This window comes from Mus caroli, unplaced genomic scaffold (assembly GCF_978045245.1).
Source record: "Mus caroli unplaced genomic scaffold, Mus_caroli_1 scaffold_1, whole genome shotgun sequence".
Lineage (NCBI taxonomy): Eukaryota > Metazoa > Chordata > Mammalia > Rodentia > Muridae > Mus > Mus caroli.
In genome coordinates, this window is record NW_028227256.1 from 132,466,530 (window position 1) to 132,485,666 (window position 19,137).

Sequence of the window (19,137 nt, forward strand, 5' to 3'; positions counted from 1 at the left end):
GGATGTGCTCACAATGACGTTTCCACTTGTATCCTGGGTGACATTGTCACATTTGTTCCCCCAAGCCCTGCTTATTTGTAAATTAGGACAGCAAACCCCGAATCCTGGAGCACAGTGTTCACATGAACGACAGTGGAACAGGTACCTATGAATACTCTTGGGTGGCATTTTCAACCCTTGCCTGATACATAGTCAGTAACCCAAGATGTTGGAGAGAAGGCCCTTCATCCCTTAATAGTATCCCAAATAATACAAGGCTTGAAAAACCTTCAAAGAAGTACTAGTAGTTTATTGATTTTCTATATTTTGACAAAGCAAATACATGGTGTATCATACAAGGAAACTGGGCCCGTTCACAAGGTTCTCATACAAGATGGAGCAAGGACAGTGAGGGCTGGACGGAGGGTCCCAGACACTGCAGCAAGCCCAAAAGTCAAGGAAGATACAGGGCCTCTGTCCTTTCTCATTTGGTCCTAAATTGTAACTTGTTTTAGATATGGAAGTAGGAGGCAAATTTGATGAAAAAAACATGAAGATAAGTCTGGGATACAGAAAGTCCAGCCAGCCCCTTACCTCCTGCTTCTAGGAATTTACTCATAAGTCCCTTTAATTTTTCCCTGGAATGACAGACACACGTTGGGCCCAGCCCATCTGGCCAGCTTGAGATCATGGAAGAAGTTCCCATAATTGAGCCTGACCTCTGGGTATCTTAAGACCTGCTTCATCACCAAAGCAAAGGGTGAATCTACCCAATCTTCCTCCCAGGGAAAGGAAAACTGAGCCCGAGGGCTGCAGGAAGTGAGGATGATACTGGGGGGTTGGGTGGGAATGTCATTGTTGAGGGCCTACAGCAGTCTCCCTTGTTGACTTGAACGTTCTACATGATTTTCTCCAATTGACTGAGTAAGTGGATAGTCCCTGAAGCCCAGGACCTGGGTATCCTTTCTCGGGCGAACATACACTATATGGAGGGACAGGGGTACGGTAGGTTTGATTTCCTGTTATTGCCTTAAGTGCTTCCTTCACTGTCTGTGCAGAGTAGTGTGACAATGGCATGCTTGAAGAAGTAGATTGTTCTGGATCCCAGTGACTGGCAAAGGAGGTCACAAGAAGCCTACCCAAGGACAGTGTGGTGGGACAGCATCCCACGCTGGTATCAGAGAGGAGGTGAGGTAGGAGGCAGATTCCCACATAAGCCAAACAGGGAAGGATGCTGCAGACTCACAGTGCCAGAGCTCACTGGGTAGATGGCTTAGGACACCTCTCAGGAACAATGTCCTCACGTAGCTGACCTCCTCAATCCTCAATGGACAGATCGTTTACTAGGCCACCCTGAGCCATACAGGAGTTTTTCGGTCTTACTGCTGGGGTAAGAACAGGGGTGGGCCAAGGAGCATTCTATATCCTCCTTGAGAGAGGTATGACCCTTATCATTCATGTCTACCCAGCACACCACACTAGTGGAGAAGCAATAGCCTAGACATGAAGGCTCTGGGGGAAGGCTCAGCTCTGTCCATCAGTCATTTGTCCTAGGGGGCTTCACATAGACAGGCTCACTCATGGGGTTCTGAGATGTTCTTTTGGTACTTCTGTCTGCAGTGTGAAGTCTGGGGTCCTGGTGTTGGCTGCCTCTACCCCACTAGGCAATTTTGTTTCACAGAGACAGAGTGCAGACAGAACAGCTAGGGTTCATGAAGAAAGAGGCTGATGGCTGGGATGCGGGCTAGTTGATGCCTTAACAGGACACTTCCTTTACCTGGTCCATTCATCCAAATTCCCTTCCTTCAGCCTCTGGGAACCCCCCCCCCCACCTGACACTCAGCAAGCTGGGTCTGAGGCACACTGCAAATAATTTCCAGTTTTCCTCTCTGTTCTGTGAGAAGCCTGAGCAGGCAGTGCCCAGTGCCCATCTGTTCCTACCCTATCCCCTTGAGGAGATGAGTGAGCACATCCCGACAATTCTGGCTTCAGGTGATCTTCTTACTTCCTTTCTCCTGCAATAGCTGCTTGCAGGCTCTCTGAAGTCTGGGGCTCTGCTGGCTAAAGCTTTCATGTGGGTGCAGCCCACATGTCTATAAAGGGAGACACGGAGAGTCCCCTGTGCTGCCTGTGAACTGCAAAGGATCGTCACACCCAGCCTGTTTCTCTTGTTGGTTATGCTTTTAGGCACACACACACACACACACACACACACATGCACACACACACACACACACACACACACGAACACATGCGTGAACACACCACACAGGCACACCACACACGCATACTTACATTATACACATTATATATATATACTGTTTCTCAGAGAAGAAAGTATTGACATCAGATGTAAGCCCCTTTAACTCAAGAAAGTCCCCCCACCCAACCTCCCCAACCCTATAGCCTGCCAGTTCCCCTAAGGAAAAAAAAAAGAATCAAAAATTATTTCCATCATCCACAGTTTTCAGGCTGCTCTTGGTTGCATCTGAACGTCTCCAAATACCACGCAGGATGGAGCAGGTAACCCATCTTCAAGGCCTGAGGTCTTCTCAGCTGGGTCGTGTCTTTCTAGAAAGAGAAACTATCATGTTGGATTGTAATGAAAGCTGGGCATGGCAGTGTAAGCCTGTAATACCAGTTACTTGGCTGAGGCAATAGAGTCACATGTTCAAAGCCAACTGTGATGGTTTGTATATCCTTGGACCAGGGAGTGGCACCATCTGGAGGTGTGGCCTTGTTGGAATAGGTGTAACCTGGTTGGAATGGGTGTGTCACTGTGGGTGTGGGCATAAGATCCTCGCCCTGGTTGCCTGGAAGTCAGTCTTCCACTAGCAGCCTTTGGATGAAGACATAGAACTCTCAGCTCCTCCTGTGCCATGCCTGCCTGGATACTGTCACACTCCCTCTTTGATGATAATGGACTGAACCTCTGAACCTGTAAGCCAGCCCCAATTAAATGTTGTTTTTTATAGGACTTGCCTTGGTCATGGTGTCTGTTCACAGCAGTAAAACCCTAACTAAGACAGAAGTTGGTACCAGGAGTGGGGTATTGCTGTGATAGGCCTGACCATGCTTTTATTAGAAAGAATGTGGATTTTGGGACTTTGGATTTGGAAAGCAGTGGAATGCTTTAAATGGGGCTTAATTGGTCATCCTAGTAGGGATATGGAAAACTTTGTTGCTGGGAGTAATTTGAACTGTGTTGACCTGGCCCAAGAGATTTCAAAGGAGAAGAATTTCAGAATGTGGCATAAAGACTGTTTTTGTGGTATTTTGGTGAAGACTATGGCTACTTTTTGCCCTTGTCAGAAATGTCTGCCTGAGGCTAAGGTGAAGAGGCTCAGATTAATTGCATTGACAAAGGAAGTTTCAAAAAAGCCCAGCAGAAACTTTGTTCTCTGGTTAAGTCTTTTGAAGAGAAGTTTGAAAAAGCATAGTAAGCTTAGAAAGAAAAATATAAAATATAAGGCTCGAGTATTAAAGGGGTACTAGGAAGTGAAATGGAGCAAATACTTGTGTTCTAGGAGATAACAGATTAAGGGAGTGATACCTTGGGGCAAGATCCTACCCAGATAAACTTAGATCCAGGTGGTGATACACACCTTTAATCCCAGGAGACAGGCGTGCTGATCTCTGCATTCAAGGTCAATCCAGGATAGCCAAGCTTAGGCAGTGAAGGATTTGGAAAACAGAAAGCCAGTGACAATGTAATAGCACAAGCGGGTCATGTTGTAGTTCGTGCAAGCAGCAGAACTTTGCAGCTTCAACCACATGGCTCTGACTCTAGAGTAAAGAATGGAAGGAACTACTGGGACAATATATGCTGGTTAGTTGGAGCTAAGAAATTAGCAGTGATTAAGAAGAGACCAGCATCACTGAGGTGAAATCTTCTAGGAAGTGTTTTCTGGAAGCACAAAGAAGCTGTGTTCCAGAGATAGCCAAGGTTGTACCTCTTGTTGCAGCTGGACTTGGTAATATGTAAGAGTCACCCAGGTGTACTGGTTTTGAAGGCATGAAGGTGTAATGAAGAACAGCTGAGGCTTGGCACTGTGAGAGGTCATGGAAGGCCATTGGAGAAGGTATAGCCTCAGCTGTAGTTGGTGGCCCAGGACTGAAGGGGTCAGGCAAAGGATTTGATGCTTGGCATCATGAAGAGAGCCTATGAGAGGCTATTGGTGAAGCCTAGTTGGAGTGAAACACCCCAGTGCATTGAAGATGTCAGTACCATGGGATGATCACCAAGAACAGCAGCCGTAGTGGAGTGGATCAACCTGAGCTTAGAGTGCTACAGAGGGCAGAGTTGGAGAAGTGATGCCAGCCCTTAGGAAGAGTCCAAAAGATCAAGTGGAATCCCAGACACTGAAACAAGAAGCTGTAACATTGAAATTGCCTTGTATACTCAAAGATGTTGAAAATGCCAGAGCCATGGGATACATGCTGATGAAAGCTGCTACCAGGGAGTGGAATGTGATGGTTTGTATATCCTTGGACCAGGGAGTGGCACCATCTGGAGGTGTGGCCTTGTTGGAATAGGTGTAACCTGGTTGGAATGGGTGTGTCACTGTGGGTGTGGGCATAAGATCCTCGCCCTGGTTGCCTGGAAGTCAGTCTTCCACTAGCAGCCTTTGGATGAAGACATAGAACTCTCAGCTCCTCCTGTGCCATGCCTGCCTGGATACTGTCACACTCCCTCTTTGATGATAATGGACTGAACCTCTGAACCTGTAAGCCAGCCCCAATTAAATGTTGTTTTTTATAGGACTTGCCTTGGTCATGGTGTCTGTTCACAGCAGTAAAACCCTAACTAAGACACCAACCTAGATTACAAAGCAAGTTTAAGACTAGCCTGGGAGACAGGAGGACCCTACCTGAAATATAAATATAAACAAAGGAGGGTAGGGGTTAGAAGTCAGTGGTAGAGTATTTGCCTGGAATGTGTTAGGATGCAGGTTAAGTCCCCAACAACCACAACATGCAGAGTTACAGGTAGTGAGACATTGCCACACCAGAAGATCTGACCCATACTGCAAGCTGCTTCTCACCCACACCTTCTCAAAGGCGTCTGCTTCAATACTTAACTGTGGTTCTTGGCTTATCTATATGAGAAGCCCTTTTGGATACCCATTTAAAGATAAATCTTTCTGTACTTCACTTAAGGGCTATCAAAGCAGAATTGCTAAGACAGAAGGCCAGTATCCCAATCAATTCTAGTGAATGCTCAGCCTGCAAAGCTTTGACTGAGTGTTGGCTTTGAGTTTCCTGTCTCTAGAAGCATCACTTGGAGACAAAGCTTGTCCACACTAAGCATATACAGAATGAGAATGGGTTTCAAGAAGGATGGAGGGGCTAGAGAGATGGCTTAGTGGTTAAGTGCATGTGCTGTTCTTCCAGCAGACTAGAGTTTGATTCCTAGCACACATGTGGTGGCTCACAACTATTTGTAACTCCAGGTCTAGAGGATTTGATGATCTCTTCTGGTCTCTTTGGTCACATGGCTGTTGCAAAATATTTAGTTACACTGTGAATCCCGAGATTGTGTTATTTACTGAAAAAGTTGTTTCTTGTTGTGGTGTGGCTCAGCCTTAGCACACACCTTTAATCCCTCTGGCTGGAGTACAGGTACGCCCTTAGTAAATACCTTTAACCCAAAGCAATGAAGGTAAAGTTAGCTTGAGGAAGGAAACACCTATGATTGAAAGTGTTATCTAACTGAGTGGCAGACAAAGTGATGGATCAGAGAAAGATTTTTGACAGAATAGGATTTACCCAACTCTCACCAGAAAAGAGAGGAAAGGAAAACTATTGCAGAGACAGAATGCAGTTTTACTGGGACAGTTGTTGCAGAGAGGATTACAAGCTAGACCCAGGTGAAGACAGAATGAGCCAGAGGATGAGAAGGAGCCAGAAGATCAGAACGCATTGCTAGAGTTAGTGTGAGGCCAAGAAGAGTAATTCAGGAGAAACTGAAAGAAACCAGATTTGACTCAGTCAGCTTGGAGAGGAGTTTGAGCCAGAATGGCTGAGTTGAGCCAGTCAGAACTTAGAAAGAAAAAGAAAGGGTGAGCGTATTTAGCAGTAAGTCTCAGAGATGGAAAACTTTCGAGGTCTAGATAAGATTGAACCGAAGATAGAAACTTCTAGGACTAGGCCTAGGTTAGCAGATGGAGGCAGTAAGCCTCAGAGACAACAATTATTACAGGAAAATAGAAGTTACAAATACACGTGGCACACATATGGTGCACAGATACATGTGTAAGCAAGATGCTCATAACATAAAAAAATCATAAAAAGAGTTAAAAGAAATAAGGATGGGAAGTAAGCTGTAGCTGACCAAACCCAGAATGATGCATAACTACTATATTATGTAACCCACCTGTGAACGGCACCATCTGGCGTGTACAGCTATCCTCAGTAGGCCTCCACAGACTTCCAGCCCTTCCAGGGTTAATAAACATTACATATCCCTAATGTCCTGTGATGGGACAGCCCATGTTCTCAGCTAGGGCTCTACATGGCTGTCCTCCTTGCCCTGTTAGTCAGAGCCCAACTGTCTGTCAGGCCAAATGGTGCTTCTCCCTAACTGCACAGGCCTAGCCTCCGAGTGGCTGTAGTGGTGATCTGGAAGCATCCCTTGCCATGGGGCAGGCCAGTTCTCACCTGCAAGTTGAACTTGCTTGGGTAGTCTCTTCTTAGAACCGGGAGGTGAAGTTTCTGAGGTTGTTGGCCCCAGCTATGTTTCCCATCATGTTCCTATCGAAACCTTGCTGCAAGGGGAGAAACAAACACGTTAGCCATCACAGGACAAGCATCGTGGGGACTGATGCCTGGTCAGGAGCCTTTTGATAACATCCTTGGGTTTATCTAGACTCTGGACATATTAGTATGCTCTGACTACTATGTACATATGCCTGGGTGACAGGGACCTGATTAAGAAATCATAATGCCACGAATATCAGTGAATCAGTAAATTGTGTTTGGAATTTCTCTTGTACATTTGAGCTTCCTACTTGTGTTTGCAGAAATCAAGCAAGGAACAAGAGATTTTCATTTTTGAGACAGGATCTTGTGTAAGTCCTCTCTACATAGCCGAGCATCCTGTCGAGTTGTATGTCAGCTGACACAAGCTCGAGCTATCTGAAAGGAGGAAACCTCAACCGAGAAAATGTCTGCGCAAGATCTGGCTCTAAGGCATTTTCTTAATTAGTGATTGATATGTGGGGGGCCCAGGCCATTGTGGGTGGTGCCATCCCCGGGCTGGTGGTCCTGGGTTCTATAAGAGAGCAGGCTGAGTAAGCCATGGGAAGTACATCAGTAAGCAACACCCCTCATGGCCCCCGCCTCAGCTCCTGACTCCAGGTTCCTGTCCTGTGTGCATTTTCTCCCTAACTTGCTTTTGGGTCATGGTGTTTTATTGCAGTAATGACTAAGACATCAAAGATGGTTTTGAATTCCTAAGTTTCCTAGAGATTCTCCTGTGTGCCACCACAGTTGGCTTTTCTGGGTCTCAGGTGGGTGAGGACAGGCCTAGTGGTTCTCCAGCACCCAAAAGCACATGGGCAAACTCTTGAGTTGGAATGGAAAGATCTCTGTAACTAAGCCCTAAACCTTCCTAGGACACAATATGCTCCAAAATGGCTGGTATTCCCTTTGCCCAAACTTCTTGCTATCTTACTCTAACTCAGCAGTTGGCAACCTGTGGCTCACAACCCCTTTGGCAAACGTTTATCTCAACCTGTGGCTCACAACCCCTTTGGCAAACGTTTATCTCCAAAGATATTGACATTGTACTCCATAACAGTAGCAAAATTACAGTCACGTAGCAATGAGAATAATTCTATGGTTGGGGGTCACTGCAACATGAGGAACTGTATGAAAGGGTCACAGCACTGGGAAGGTTGAGAATCACTGCTCTAAGTGTTCTCACGCTGAGTCTCTCTCACGTTTCCTCCACTCCCCCATCTGCAAGACACCTGAAGGTAGATCTTCTTGTCAGAGCCCTGCTCACACTCACTGATGCTCAGATCTGCTCCTGACTGTCCCCTTGAGTCAGCTTTCCCTTGCTTTGTGAGGTACACAAGTCTTTCTCTCCCTTCCCAATCTGCTGGGACTTTAGTGCAGGACAAGTGTGGGAAGGGTGTGGTCAGGATGTGGATGCTGGCTGATGCTCTTACCTGCCTGAGGACACTCTGCAGCTCCTTGCTGGCCCACATGTCAGACAGGAGTAGCCGGGCAGCCTCTGCAGCCTTAGGTGAGGAGGCACTACGCAGGTGAGAAGTGAGTTTGTGAGATGAGAGCCCTTGTGACACAGGAACACCCTTCCCTTGCCTCCCACCTCTTTAGGGTTCAGAGATGTGGGGTGGTCCTGAGTACATGAAAGAGGAACTCTAAGAGGGACAGTGAGCCTGAGCCATTAGCCAATGGGACCATCTCACATGCCCACCACATCTAGAGACAGTTCTGAGGCTAGTTCCCTATCCCTGGATGAAGAAAGAGCCGTACAAAGCAAGAAAAGCACTCTCATGTAATTGGCCCTGACTCTTTTATGCCTCCTGCTGATCCTCGGACAGTCCAGAGTCCACATGTCCTCAGCTAAGTCCCCCCCATCCATTTCTAGGACCTGGAGGCAGAGGCCACAACTCTTTAGCATTCAACCTCTAGACTCTCTTCCTCATCCTGTCTCCTGCCTCCCTTAGACATGTTCTCTGCTCCCTAAGTGGAACTGTGCGTGTGTGGGGGGGTGGGGGTGGGGTAGGAGTGGGGGGTAGGTCGCTCCTCTACCCACGTGTTGCGGCACAAGTTGAAGACATTGTTGAGCATGCTGTTGGAGAAGTACTGCTTGGCCATCTGAGGCTGTGAGGTCATCAGGTTCCTCACAGTGTAGCAGGCTGAGGACAAGATATCTTCAGAGTTGCTGGTATTGCCGGTGTGGCTCGTGAGGAGTCTGGTTACCTCTGGGAACACCTGGTTTCCTATAGGGAAAGGAGTTGAAGTATGGGCTCAGGAAGCAAGCAAGGTATCCCCTCAAGGACCCATAGGAGCTCCAATGCAGATGGATTTCTGTAGACTCCTCTATAAGGTGAGAATTCCCTCCTATTCCCACACCTCTCTCAAGCCAACTTCTCCTCAGAATACTCACACTAAGGAATAGTTTGAGGATGACCTTCTAGAAGGCTCTAGAAAGCACGGGTGTGCATGTCCTGTGTGGATGGAGGAGAGGATAGGGGCTCTTACCCATCACTCTGTGCAGAACAGGGTGGCGAGACATGTTGCTCAGCAGAGAGGCTCCGGACCGCACCACATCTGAATTGCCAGATTGCAGGAGACGGGCGATTTGTGGCAGGCCCTTTTCCTTTATTCCAATCAACTGACTCATACCATTGGACATCTAAGAGAGAAGATCCAGGGTGGAGTTGTTCTCTAGCCTCCAGGCACCAGAGAGAGTAGAAAGGCAGATAGTCCCAAGCATAAACAAACAACAAACAAACACCCCAGATACTCCAAACCAACCAACCAACCAACCAACCAAAAACCCTGAGCCCTTTCTCTTTCATCTTAAGGTCGGGAGGAGACAAAACTGCTCAGGTCTAAGTGACTATGAAGGGTCAGGCTTTACCTGCCGCTGTGTGTCCCTGTGCTTGGTGGGGTCAATCTGAAACTCGTGTGGGTAGGCAGAGAGAATGTCATTTCTCTTTGTCATAGTGGCCCAGGATTGGTGTCCAGACTAGCAGTGCCCCCCTCTCACCCTCAGCTCCTCTATCTCGGAAACCTCTCTCCCTATCCTTTATATGAACCCACATGGCCAAGGGCAAATGACAATTGAAGAAAATCTGGATATCTTCTTCAAACTCTTCACTCTCTGCAGAATCCAGTCCACAGTTACTGACAGCTTGCCAGAGATCAAGATGGATTAAAAGGGTCTGGGTCTGTATGGAGGCAGGACTGGGATCCCTCGCAAGTAAGCCAGCTCATCTGGATCTCGAACAGACATCCTGGTATGACCTAACATAGGCCAGTTTGGGGTCCTTTGAAACTCCAGACTCATCCTTCTTACAACCAGGGAAGCTACCCTGACCCTCAGGATACCCATATCTACTGCTGCCCAAGTCTCTTTTGTTCTAAGTATATCTGGGGAACAACAGCTGGGTATCTACCAAATACCCTCTGGCTTTTCCCTACACCATCCAGTCCTTAAACTTCTGATTCTATCACAACTTTCTCTGAATCTGCCCATTCCTCAAATATGATTTATCTGTCAGTTCATCAAATGGGAATTTCTTTCTTTCTTTCTTTCTTTCTTTTTTTTTTTTTGGTTTTTCAAGACAGGGTTTCTCTGTATAGCCCTGGCTGTCCTGGAACTCACTTTGTAGACCAGGCTGGCCTCGAACTCAGAAATCCACCTGCCTCTGCCTCCTGAGTGCTGGGAATAAAGGCGTGTGCCACCACGCCCGGCTTTTAAAATTTTTTTATGTATTTTATTTATTATATGTAAGTACACTGTAGCTGTCTTCAGACACACCAGAAGAGGGTGTCATATCTCATTATGGATGGTCGTGAGTCACCATGGTGTTGCTGGGATTTGAACTCAGGACCTTCAGAAGAGTAATCAGTGCTCTTAACCGCTGAGCCATCTCTCTAGCCCGGGGATTTCTCTTGACAAATACACTCCTCATCCCTGTCTCCTACTGCATGCAGAGCCCAAATGGTCAGCACCATAGGGCAAGAGATTACAATGTGGGCATTACCCAGAATGTTCTCAGAGGGCAGAAGTGTGTTTGCCTGTTACTGCTCTGGTGATCAGCCCCAGGCCCAACATGCTCACACCTGTAGCTCCAAGCTTACTCAGAGCCAGATGTGTTTGAGAGACTCAGCCCAGGAAAGGATAGTCTGGTGGGAGATGCAGAGGGTAGGCTGGAGAAATGGGAGAGTGGGGCTCCTCACCAGCCCCTTGCTGGCTGTCAGGTTCTGCAGGGCCCCAGCACAGGCCTCCAAGGTAGCATCTTTCTTGCTCTTTCCCATGAGGTTCAGGTAGGTGCGGATGGCATCTGAGTGGTACAGCCAGCTGCTGCCCTTGGGGTTGGTCTCCTCCTCCGGAAGTGGGCAGTCATAGTTATTGTTCTGTAGACAGACAGCGTGTCAGTGAGGAGGCTGATGATATAACATACCCAGGCATTCTGCCTCTGCCCCAATCTCAGGTTGTGAGTTCTTTTGGGAAGTATGGGAGAAGACTGTCCCCGCCCCCCACATCCATATCTCTTTCTTCTGTGCATCCTAGAATCTCCAAAGTGAGGGAATGGACCATGGTTCTCTAGATGGCCTCTGGGAAGCATCTCAAAAAGGGCAGCTTCACCTTTGAGCCTCCAATTGCGTAAGGTCACACTAGGGTCTGGCAGCAAGATGCCGAGGATTTTAGCAACTTTGGGATCTCCAGGCTAAACTGGAGCCTCTAGATCCTGGCTCTCGTCTACAGCATTTTTCTTTGGAGGCTCAGCAGGTGCTGGGAACCGTTGCCTGGGATGGTAAGAGTTCTTTCTATTGCTTCCCCAATGCTCAGAGATCGGGGGAGATAAGGATGGTTTCCCCACTACACAGTAAGAGGAATGGAGACCTGCAGAAAGGGGCGTGGAACATTTGTCCTTGGGTGGTCTGGGCTGCTACAGCCTATGTGGGTCCCCTGTGCACTCTAGGTGGCACACCTTGCCCCAGCTTCAGGACTGCAGTGTCCTCCCAAGAACAAGGCTTTGACAAGGGCCCATCCTTAGGGCTGTTTTCCGGGTCCAAGAAGAGGGCTACTGGGGAGGTGGACCCTACTTACCATCATCTTGTCACCCCTGTTGCTGAAGCAGCCAGTGGAGGACTTCTCGGTGTAGGCATTGCGGGTATTGTACTCTAGCTGGCGGTAGCGAGTGGGCACCTCGGCGTCCAGGCGGTAGGAGAGGTTATGCAGGATACACATGCAGTTCTCCACAGACTGGGGGCAAGGAGAGGATGCCTGAGTACTGTCCCAACAGACTTCTGGGCCTGTCACCTACCCCGAGTATTCAGATGGTCTGTACCACTGTCAGTCTGGAAAGATCTCATAGGTGCATCCTGGGAACCAGACATGATTCCAGCCTCTGTCACTTCCTGGCTGTCTGCGTCTGTATGACTTGCCTCACCTTTATGGGCCTCAGTTTCCTCCACTGTAAAATGGGCTAGCCTCACCCTTCTTGGCTAGTAGGTAGATTATGCACTAGGCCCTCAGTTTTGTAAGCACCCACAGAATCAACCAACCACAAATCGAAAATAATTCTTTTAAAAAAGGTATTCCTGAATACTTAGAGATTTCTTTCTTGGCATTATTAATAACTATTTATTTGGCATTTATGTTATATTAGATTTCATGAATAACTTATAGATGATTTAAAGTACACAAAGGAGTGTGTATAGGTTATATGCAAATATAACCTCTATATGCTTCTTTTATAGAAGGGCTTGAGACTGTGTACTTAGGCATGCATGGGGATTTGGACCCATGTCTATGGTAACTGAGGGTCAACTGCACATGAAAAACACCAACCATGGAACCTTGCACATAGCACACAGGGCAAACAGTGGTGACCACTTGCATTGCTTCAGACCACACGTGGGGCAGAAGACTGAAAACATCTTCTCTAGTCCCAGTTCCTTCTGGTTTTCAAAGCATCTAGTCACTATTTGCTGTCTCCTCTTCCCATGGTTACCCCTCAGCTCCCAACATCAAAGATGCTGTGTACAAAGAGCCTTAGCACTCCACAGCACCATTTGGGTTCACGGCTGCATTTGCTTTTGGTGAGACACCAGGCTAGGGCACGGGGGTGGCAGAGCTAGGCTTTGATCAGCACTTGGTCCCTGTTAGGGTCAGGCTAAACCTGACTTCTATTGCTTTGGGGTTATCTGGGTAAAGGAGATGTGCACAGAGCAGGGGAAGGAAATTGAATTGTCCTGCTGCTTAAAGACAAGGCTGTTCTTGGGGGGCTGTTATCAGTTCCAGTGAAAGAAGCAGGAGATAGAGATCTCCCCGGTGTCCTGGATGTGGGGACCGACTAGACTTCTGTGTCCTGAGCTGTGCCCAGCTGTGGTGGAAGTATCCCTGCCTCCATTTATCTTTTCTCCATAACTGCCTTTCAATCTGCGCATGCCCCTGCATCCAAAAGTCTAGAGAAGGTGGTGGTGGTGGTGGGGCATTCTGATGGTGTTTCTGGAAGTACTGATACAAGTTTCATCTCAGGAAGGAAATGGGGCCCCCGAGAGCACTTTTGTGTGCCCAGCACCACAAAAACAATGTGACCCCCAGAGCCCAAGCAGAGAGCACTTGCATGTTTCAGATGTCTCCTCCACTACCTCTGTTGGTGTCCTGTCTCTGAGACAAAGTCCACAAGCTCCTGGGAAGTGTAACCCTGACTCATGGGTTCTGGGAGAGAAATGTCAGGACTAGGAGAGTCCCCGACTTAAGAGCATGACCTTGGGATTTGTAGCTATGTGCACAGACTACAGGGTCGGGGATAGAGGTGTCACCAGGGACCTGCACCCTTACCTTGTCATCGCAGCGGCTGGCAGCCACGCAGTTCTGGACATAGGCCATGAGGGAGTCAATGAGCCCAGAGTAGTTCCGCATAGTTTGGCGGCCAGCATCAGCTGAACTCAGGTTCCTGTGGGAGAGAATGGGGATGAAGAGGATGCAGATGGGGTGATGAGACGGCAGGGTAGGGATGGGCAGAGTGCAGTGGGCATGCACAGTGAAGAACAGCAGAAAGCACAGGGCAGAATATGAAAGTTGTGGCCGGAAGAAGAGGGGAGGAGAGAAGAATAAATGATGAAAAAATGAAGAAGGAAAAGATTCAGCTGCATCTGCCTGGCCCTGGCTGAAAGGGGTCTCCTCCTGAACTCAATTGGTTCTGTCGAGTAGTCCCCAGGCACAAGACTTGAAAGAGCTCCACTGCATCTAGCAGCCCAGCTCCTGCCCTCTAGTGGCCACATGAGGGACAGTAGTTAGAAGCTACTGCTTTTTGTGGAAGCAAAGCTGATCTGAGGAGGTGCTGGACCAGAACTCAGCAAAGGGTTAACCTGGGGTCCAGATGTAGCTATCTTTTATAAAGCTGTGTTCATTCCCAAGCACTGTAGGTCCTCCTGCCCTAGGTGGTGTATATGGTGAATGCATAGGATGTGTGTGTGTGTGTGTGTGTGTGTGTGTGTGTGTTTGTGTTCTGTCACACCCAACAGTCATGTGGCCCCCATAAAGTCCTTACTTACTCTGGCTTTTCATTTACCCAGCCTCTTTGCCTTCAGGAGGCTGTGTCTGGAGGCTGCTTGGGAGAAGCACAATGGGAGACACAAAGCGCACACTAACTCCTCCCCTACTCTGGAAGTTCTCTGAAGTTCTGGGGGACAAATTCCACTGTGGCTAAGGGAGACCCTAAAGGGGACCTTGTTCCATGGTTTCCATACTCCATGTAGGTACCCACCCTGAAGCTCTGAGAGCAAGCCTATCCAGATCCCGCCAGGGCTTTGCCACACCCTGCCGTGGAACTCAAACAACCTTGGGCCAAGAGGCACCATCGGCATGCCAATGAACATGGCAAATGGTTTTGGCACTCAGGTGGGAGGTGACTCACGAGCAGCCAGTCAGTAGACTTTTTGTATATAAAAAAAAATGTTCTTCAAGATAGCACAAGAAGTACATTTTTCTGTGGGTGGAGGAGGGGGTTTTAGTCGAACTAGTTTGGATATTCAAATGCAGGCCATTTCCACTCTTAGATTCCCAATGCTATCCTCTAGATCCTCTCAGGGCATTGCAAGGCATAGCCAGACTCACAGACATTGTTAATACCTGACTCTTTGTCCTGGAGCCAGCCCACAGAAGGCAGGGCCAGACTGAGTGGTATGTTTCTTCCTGCGGCTGGATGTTGGCTGAAATGGAGGCTGACTGTGGAAGGACCTGAGCGGAAAGACCTTACGTGCCCTCTTCTCTCACCTCAAGCAGCCTGTGGCATTGAAGAAGACCTCAGGGTCCACTACTTCCCGGGACATGTTGCTGTTACCATCACACCAGCCAGAGAAAGGAATGATGACCCGGTCAGTCAGAACAGGCAGGGCATCGGCCACCAGCTCCTCCTTCAGCTCGTCAGTGGAAGACAGGTTCCAGAGTAGCCCTGGACACAGACACGGTCAGCTCAACATGTTAGGCTCTGAAGACCTGAGGTCTCTAGTGGCACTGCCCAGAGTCTAGGCTCTGGCAAATGGCTACCTTCCAGGTAGGCTTGGCCCATCAGATCCATTGCAATCTCCTCAGAGATTGCAGGTTCTCTGAGGTCTTAGAACATCTCAGAGTTCTCTGTCTAGGTAAGAGTTATTCACATGGACACAGCCTCCTAAAATACAGTTGGTTGGTCATTGGTTTTAACCATACTCTTTGGAACTTAGAACTGCTTAAGTTCTAAGCCATTCTCTGTTTTCCACTTGAAACAATACACAGAGAATATCAACCATGGCAGTGGGTCCAGAAATTCTCATTAGTTTGTTACTCTGAACATTCTTGTCTTCTCCAGTCTAATTCAAGGTCTTCATGGTGGCTCCTCCATCCTGTATCCCACCTTGATTGCTTCATGTACTTTGTGAGCACAAGGTAACTGTAGTATCAACAGCCATCCTTTGAGATCCACTGACCCTGACCCATTGGCCTTGCTCCCCTTCTATCACCTACAAATCTCAGTGCCCATGACACAATGCTCCTTCCCTTGCACCCCAGCCTTGAAGATGCCTTCTGAAGGGTGTGCATCACCGAGGTCATCATCTGGGTGTCACCACTTCAATTGAAGCCAGTGCCACTGAGTTCCTGAATCATAGCTCAGTGAAACCCACACAGCTGTGCCTTGACCTAGCCTCGAGGGACAGGCTAGAGACACACCCTGCCACCTTGCCCACTCCCCACCCCAGTTTCCCGTCTGTAACACCCTACCAGTCAGCTGTTTCTGGATCTCCGTGCTCCCGCTTCTCCTCAGGAGGCTGACAGCCTCACGGATTCCGTTCTGCCTCCTGGTCTCCAGCTTGTTGGGGGTGCTCCTGAACACCAGGTTGCGCAGGGCTCCGGCAGCAGCCTGCTGGACATTCTGATTGGGGCTGCGGAGGAGGTCCACCAGCTTGCAGATGCCCCCCAGCTGATAGACCTGCCGAGAGAGTAGGCCGTATTGATTGTTTAAAGGAGAGGAGGGAGAGACAATTTTTCTCTGCTCAAAGTAACTGATTCTCAGACCAAAAAAACCTCAAACAACAACAACAACAACAAATCAGTTCAGAAGCACACAAGTTAACCACAAACAAATACAGCAACGAGGCTATGGTAATTGACCCAGGCATGAAAACCCAAAGACCTGAAATCAGAGCCTAGCTCCTTCCTATCCTACTTAGGGACCTAAGCAAGTCTCTCCTCTGTCTGGAGCCATCTTTTCCTCTCCTGGGGCAGAGTGAAGGCCAGAGGAGAAGAGGCACTTCCATGTTCTTCAGAATCCTAAGGTGAGGCACACACAAGGTGCCACAGAAACTTTCTTATGGTAGAAATGTTGATGAAAACCACCCCAGGCTTCTAGGAAGCCACTTGTGGCACACATAGCTGTGTTATGTCTTGTAGGTGTTTTCCTAGCTGGGCAACAGTGTGGGGAGCATAAATGAGCCCTGTTTTCACTGAGGGAAGGAGGTAAGGGCTGGGGAATAGTCATATCCTTTAGTGGAATCTGAAGCAGCGAGTGTCTGTGAAACTCATGGCTGTCATTGAGCCATAGGACTCTTCCATGGCTGCTGTAGACTGTAATCCTCCCACTGGAACAGCTATTATTACCATCACTGCAGAAGCAGCAACTGCTTGTAAGAGACCCTCAAGACTGCGTTTGCTGAGTGCTGGGGCAATGGGTTGGTGGTTAGGGTAGAAGTGCTTGTCACAGATCCTGATGATCTGAGTTCAACCTCTAGGATGCACACAGTAGGAAGGAGAACTTACACAGTAGGAGGACTGAATCCTGACAATTGTTCTCTGAACACTTCATAAAGACACACACACACACACACACACACACACACACACACACAGAAATAAATACATTAAATAAATAAATAAATTAAAAAAAAAAGATTGGGGCTTGTTCCTAGAAGGTGGAGATGGAGAGAATCATTAAATCTTTACTTGAGACTCCAGCCACTCCTTCCCACACCTCCATCCCAGAGAGATGCAATTCTTCCCAAGGTGCGCAGGTCTTGGAGGTAAGAGAGTATATAGAGTGCGAAAGGTCAGATGAAGATTGGGGTGCGGCTCCATCTATGCATCTATGCTGGGATGAGACTTCCCTTGGGGTCACTTGTGCTTTTGTAAGTCACCGACTATGCATTGTAAATAAGCCCAATGAACCCATCGGTGTGCCAGCTTGTGTGTTTGGTGGGAATCAGTATTCTGGTTTGTCACTGGTACACTATCAGGTGAACAGCTGTTAATTTTATATAGGAAACGTTCATATAGCAATGGCCAGTGGGGGAGATGCTCCCATGGAAAATCCACTCAGGAGGCAATTCTCGGCAGGTTAAGATGAAGCTTTGCTCTTGAAATGGCAGGAATACTCTTTATCCCAGTGTCTGGGAACCAACTACGCAGTGCTTTCACTCTTCTCCAAATGTGGGGCCCAGGCTGGCACACTCAGCACCTACCAGCGAGGAAGGTATGTAACCTGTTACCTGTTGCTTGGCAGATTCATCCTGGAAGCAGGTGTGCTGGATGTAATAGGCTCCGATGGCCTGGTACTTCTCATCCTGGGAGCACAGGTACTGCACAGCCTTGGGGATGGTCAGCCCACTACACTCAATATCCTCACTGCAGATCCTGGAAAAGTAGAGTGCAGGGTATTACAGGGTGAGCATGGGAACGCCAGTGAGCAGGCTCTAAATTCTTCCTTGTACTCTCAAATACCACAGCTTCTATCTGCCCTCTAGAGAAACAGAAAAGGCAGGCTGTCTTGGAGAAAATCTTGTGAACAGCTCCCTACAAGGAAGAAAAAAGGATGACTACTGGGTTTTCTTCTCTTGGTATGAGATCCCTTTCAGGGGCTAAGGCCAAAGCAAAACAGTTACCTTCATACTGTGCACAAACTTGGCCCTATTTCCTGAGATGAAACTCCCCATCTATCCCAGGGTTGTGATCCTGGGAAAGTAAAAGAGAGCAGCTTGTCTATCCTGTCTCTCCTTCCCTCACCAAGTCCAGCTAGATGCTTGGTGGGTTTTTTTTGTTTGTTTGTTTGTTTGTTTTTTCAAGACAGAGTTTCCCTGTGTAACAGAACCCTGGGTGTCCTGGAATTCGATTTGTAAACCAGGCTGGTCTCAAACTCAACAGAGATTCTCCTGTCTCTGCCTCCCAAGTGTGGGGGGATGAAAGGTGTGTGCCATCATGGTCTGACTTCCAGCTAGCTTCCTACACACACACACACATACACACACACACACACACAAATTTTTATTCAGTCTTTCTCCTCCTGACAGCCACCATACTTGTCTGTTTTAGGCTCACTTTTTCTGGGGCTAGTGGCTAGAGAGCCACTCTACCCAAAATAGTGCAGTCTTTGACTTGGTCCTAAAATTCTGTCCTCTAGATTGTTCTACAGCTCAGAAACCATCCACAGCTTCTCCAAACATCAGGCTCAAATCCACTGCTCAGACAGTCATTGAAGTGCACGCATAAGGTTGAACCACAGCAAATGGCTATTAGTTCACTGTTTTAGTGGAATGTTTGGCTCCCCTGCAACCTCTGGCACGTTCCCTAGACTCTGGCAAGAGTCTGTTGGTTGTAGCAAGACATCCTTAGTCTCAGGCACGAAGGCTCAGCCCAGGCCTGCTGAGTCTCCCTTCCAGGAAGCCTTTCCAAGGAAGGGAATCCTTGCCTGGGAACTCCCTAAGCTCCCATGGTGTGCAGCCACAGGCAGCCTTTCCACCTGAGTGTGTCTTCCTTCTAAGCAGAGGGAAAAGGTCCCAGAGATCTTCTGTGGTACCCAGCCCTACCCCACAGATGTCCTTAGCATCTCTTCATTTGTGCTAGACTGATGCTTTGCTGTAGCTGGTGCTCAAGGACTAGCCATAGTTTCAGCTAGGGTGATGCAGCTTCATTTC

General features: G+C 48.2%; 1 protein-coding gene across 1 annotated transcript in view; it reads right to left on the bottom strand.

Moving 5' to 3' along the window:
- Nucleotides 1–276: 276 nt before the first annotated feature.
- The window catches only part of Pkp1 (plakophilin 1), a 49,717-nt gene continuing 30,856 nt past the window's right edge, over nt 277–19,137 (bottom strand). The window contains exons 4-14 of the mRNA XM_021168142.3: nt 17,716–17,860; nt 15,956–16,163; nt 14,972–15,149; nt 13,535–13,649; nt 11,795–11,950; nt 10,921–11,097; nt 9,214–9,367; nt 8,765–8,951; nt 8,154–8,241; nt 6,640–6,746; nt 277–2,550 (exon numbers count right to left, since the gene is read on the bottom strand). Of these exons, the coding sequence (XP_021023801.1) occupies nt 6,672–6,746; nt 8,154–8,241; nt 8,765–8,951; nt 9,214–9,367; nt 10,921–11,097; nt 11,795–11,950; nt 13,535–13,649; nt 14,972–15,149; nt 15,956–16,163; nt 17,716–17,860 (1,483 nt within the window). The 3' untranslated portion in view covers nt 277–2,550; nt 6,640–6,671. The remainder of the gene's footprint in view (nt 2,551–6,639; nt 6,747–8,153; nt 8,242–8,764; nt 8,952–9,213; nt 9,368–10,920; nt 11,098–11,794; nt 11,951–13,534; nt 13,650–14,971; nt 15,150–15,955; nt 16,164–17,715; nt 17,861–19,137) is intronic.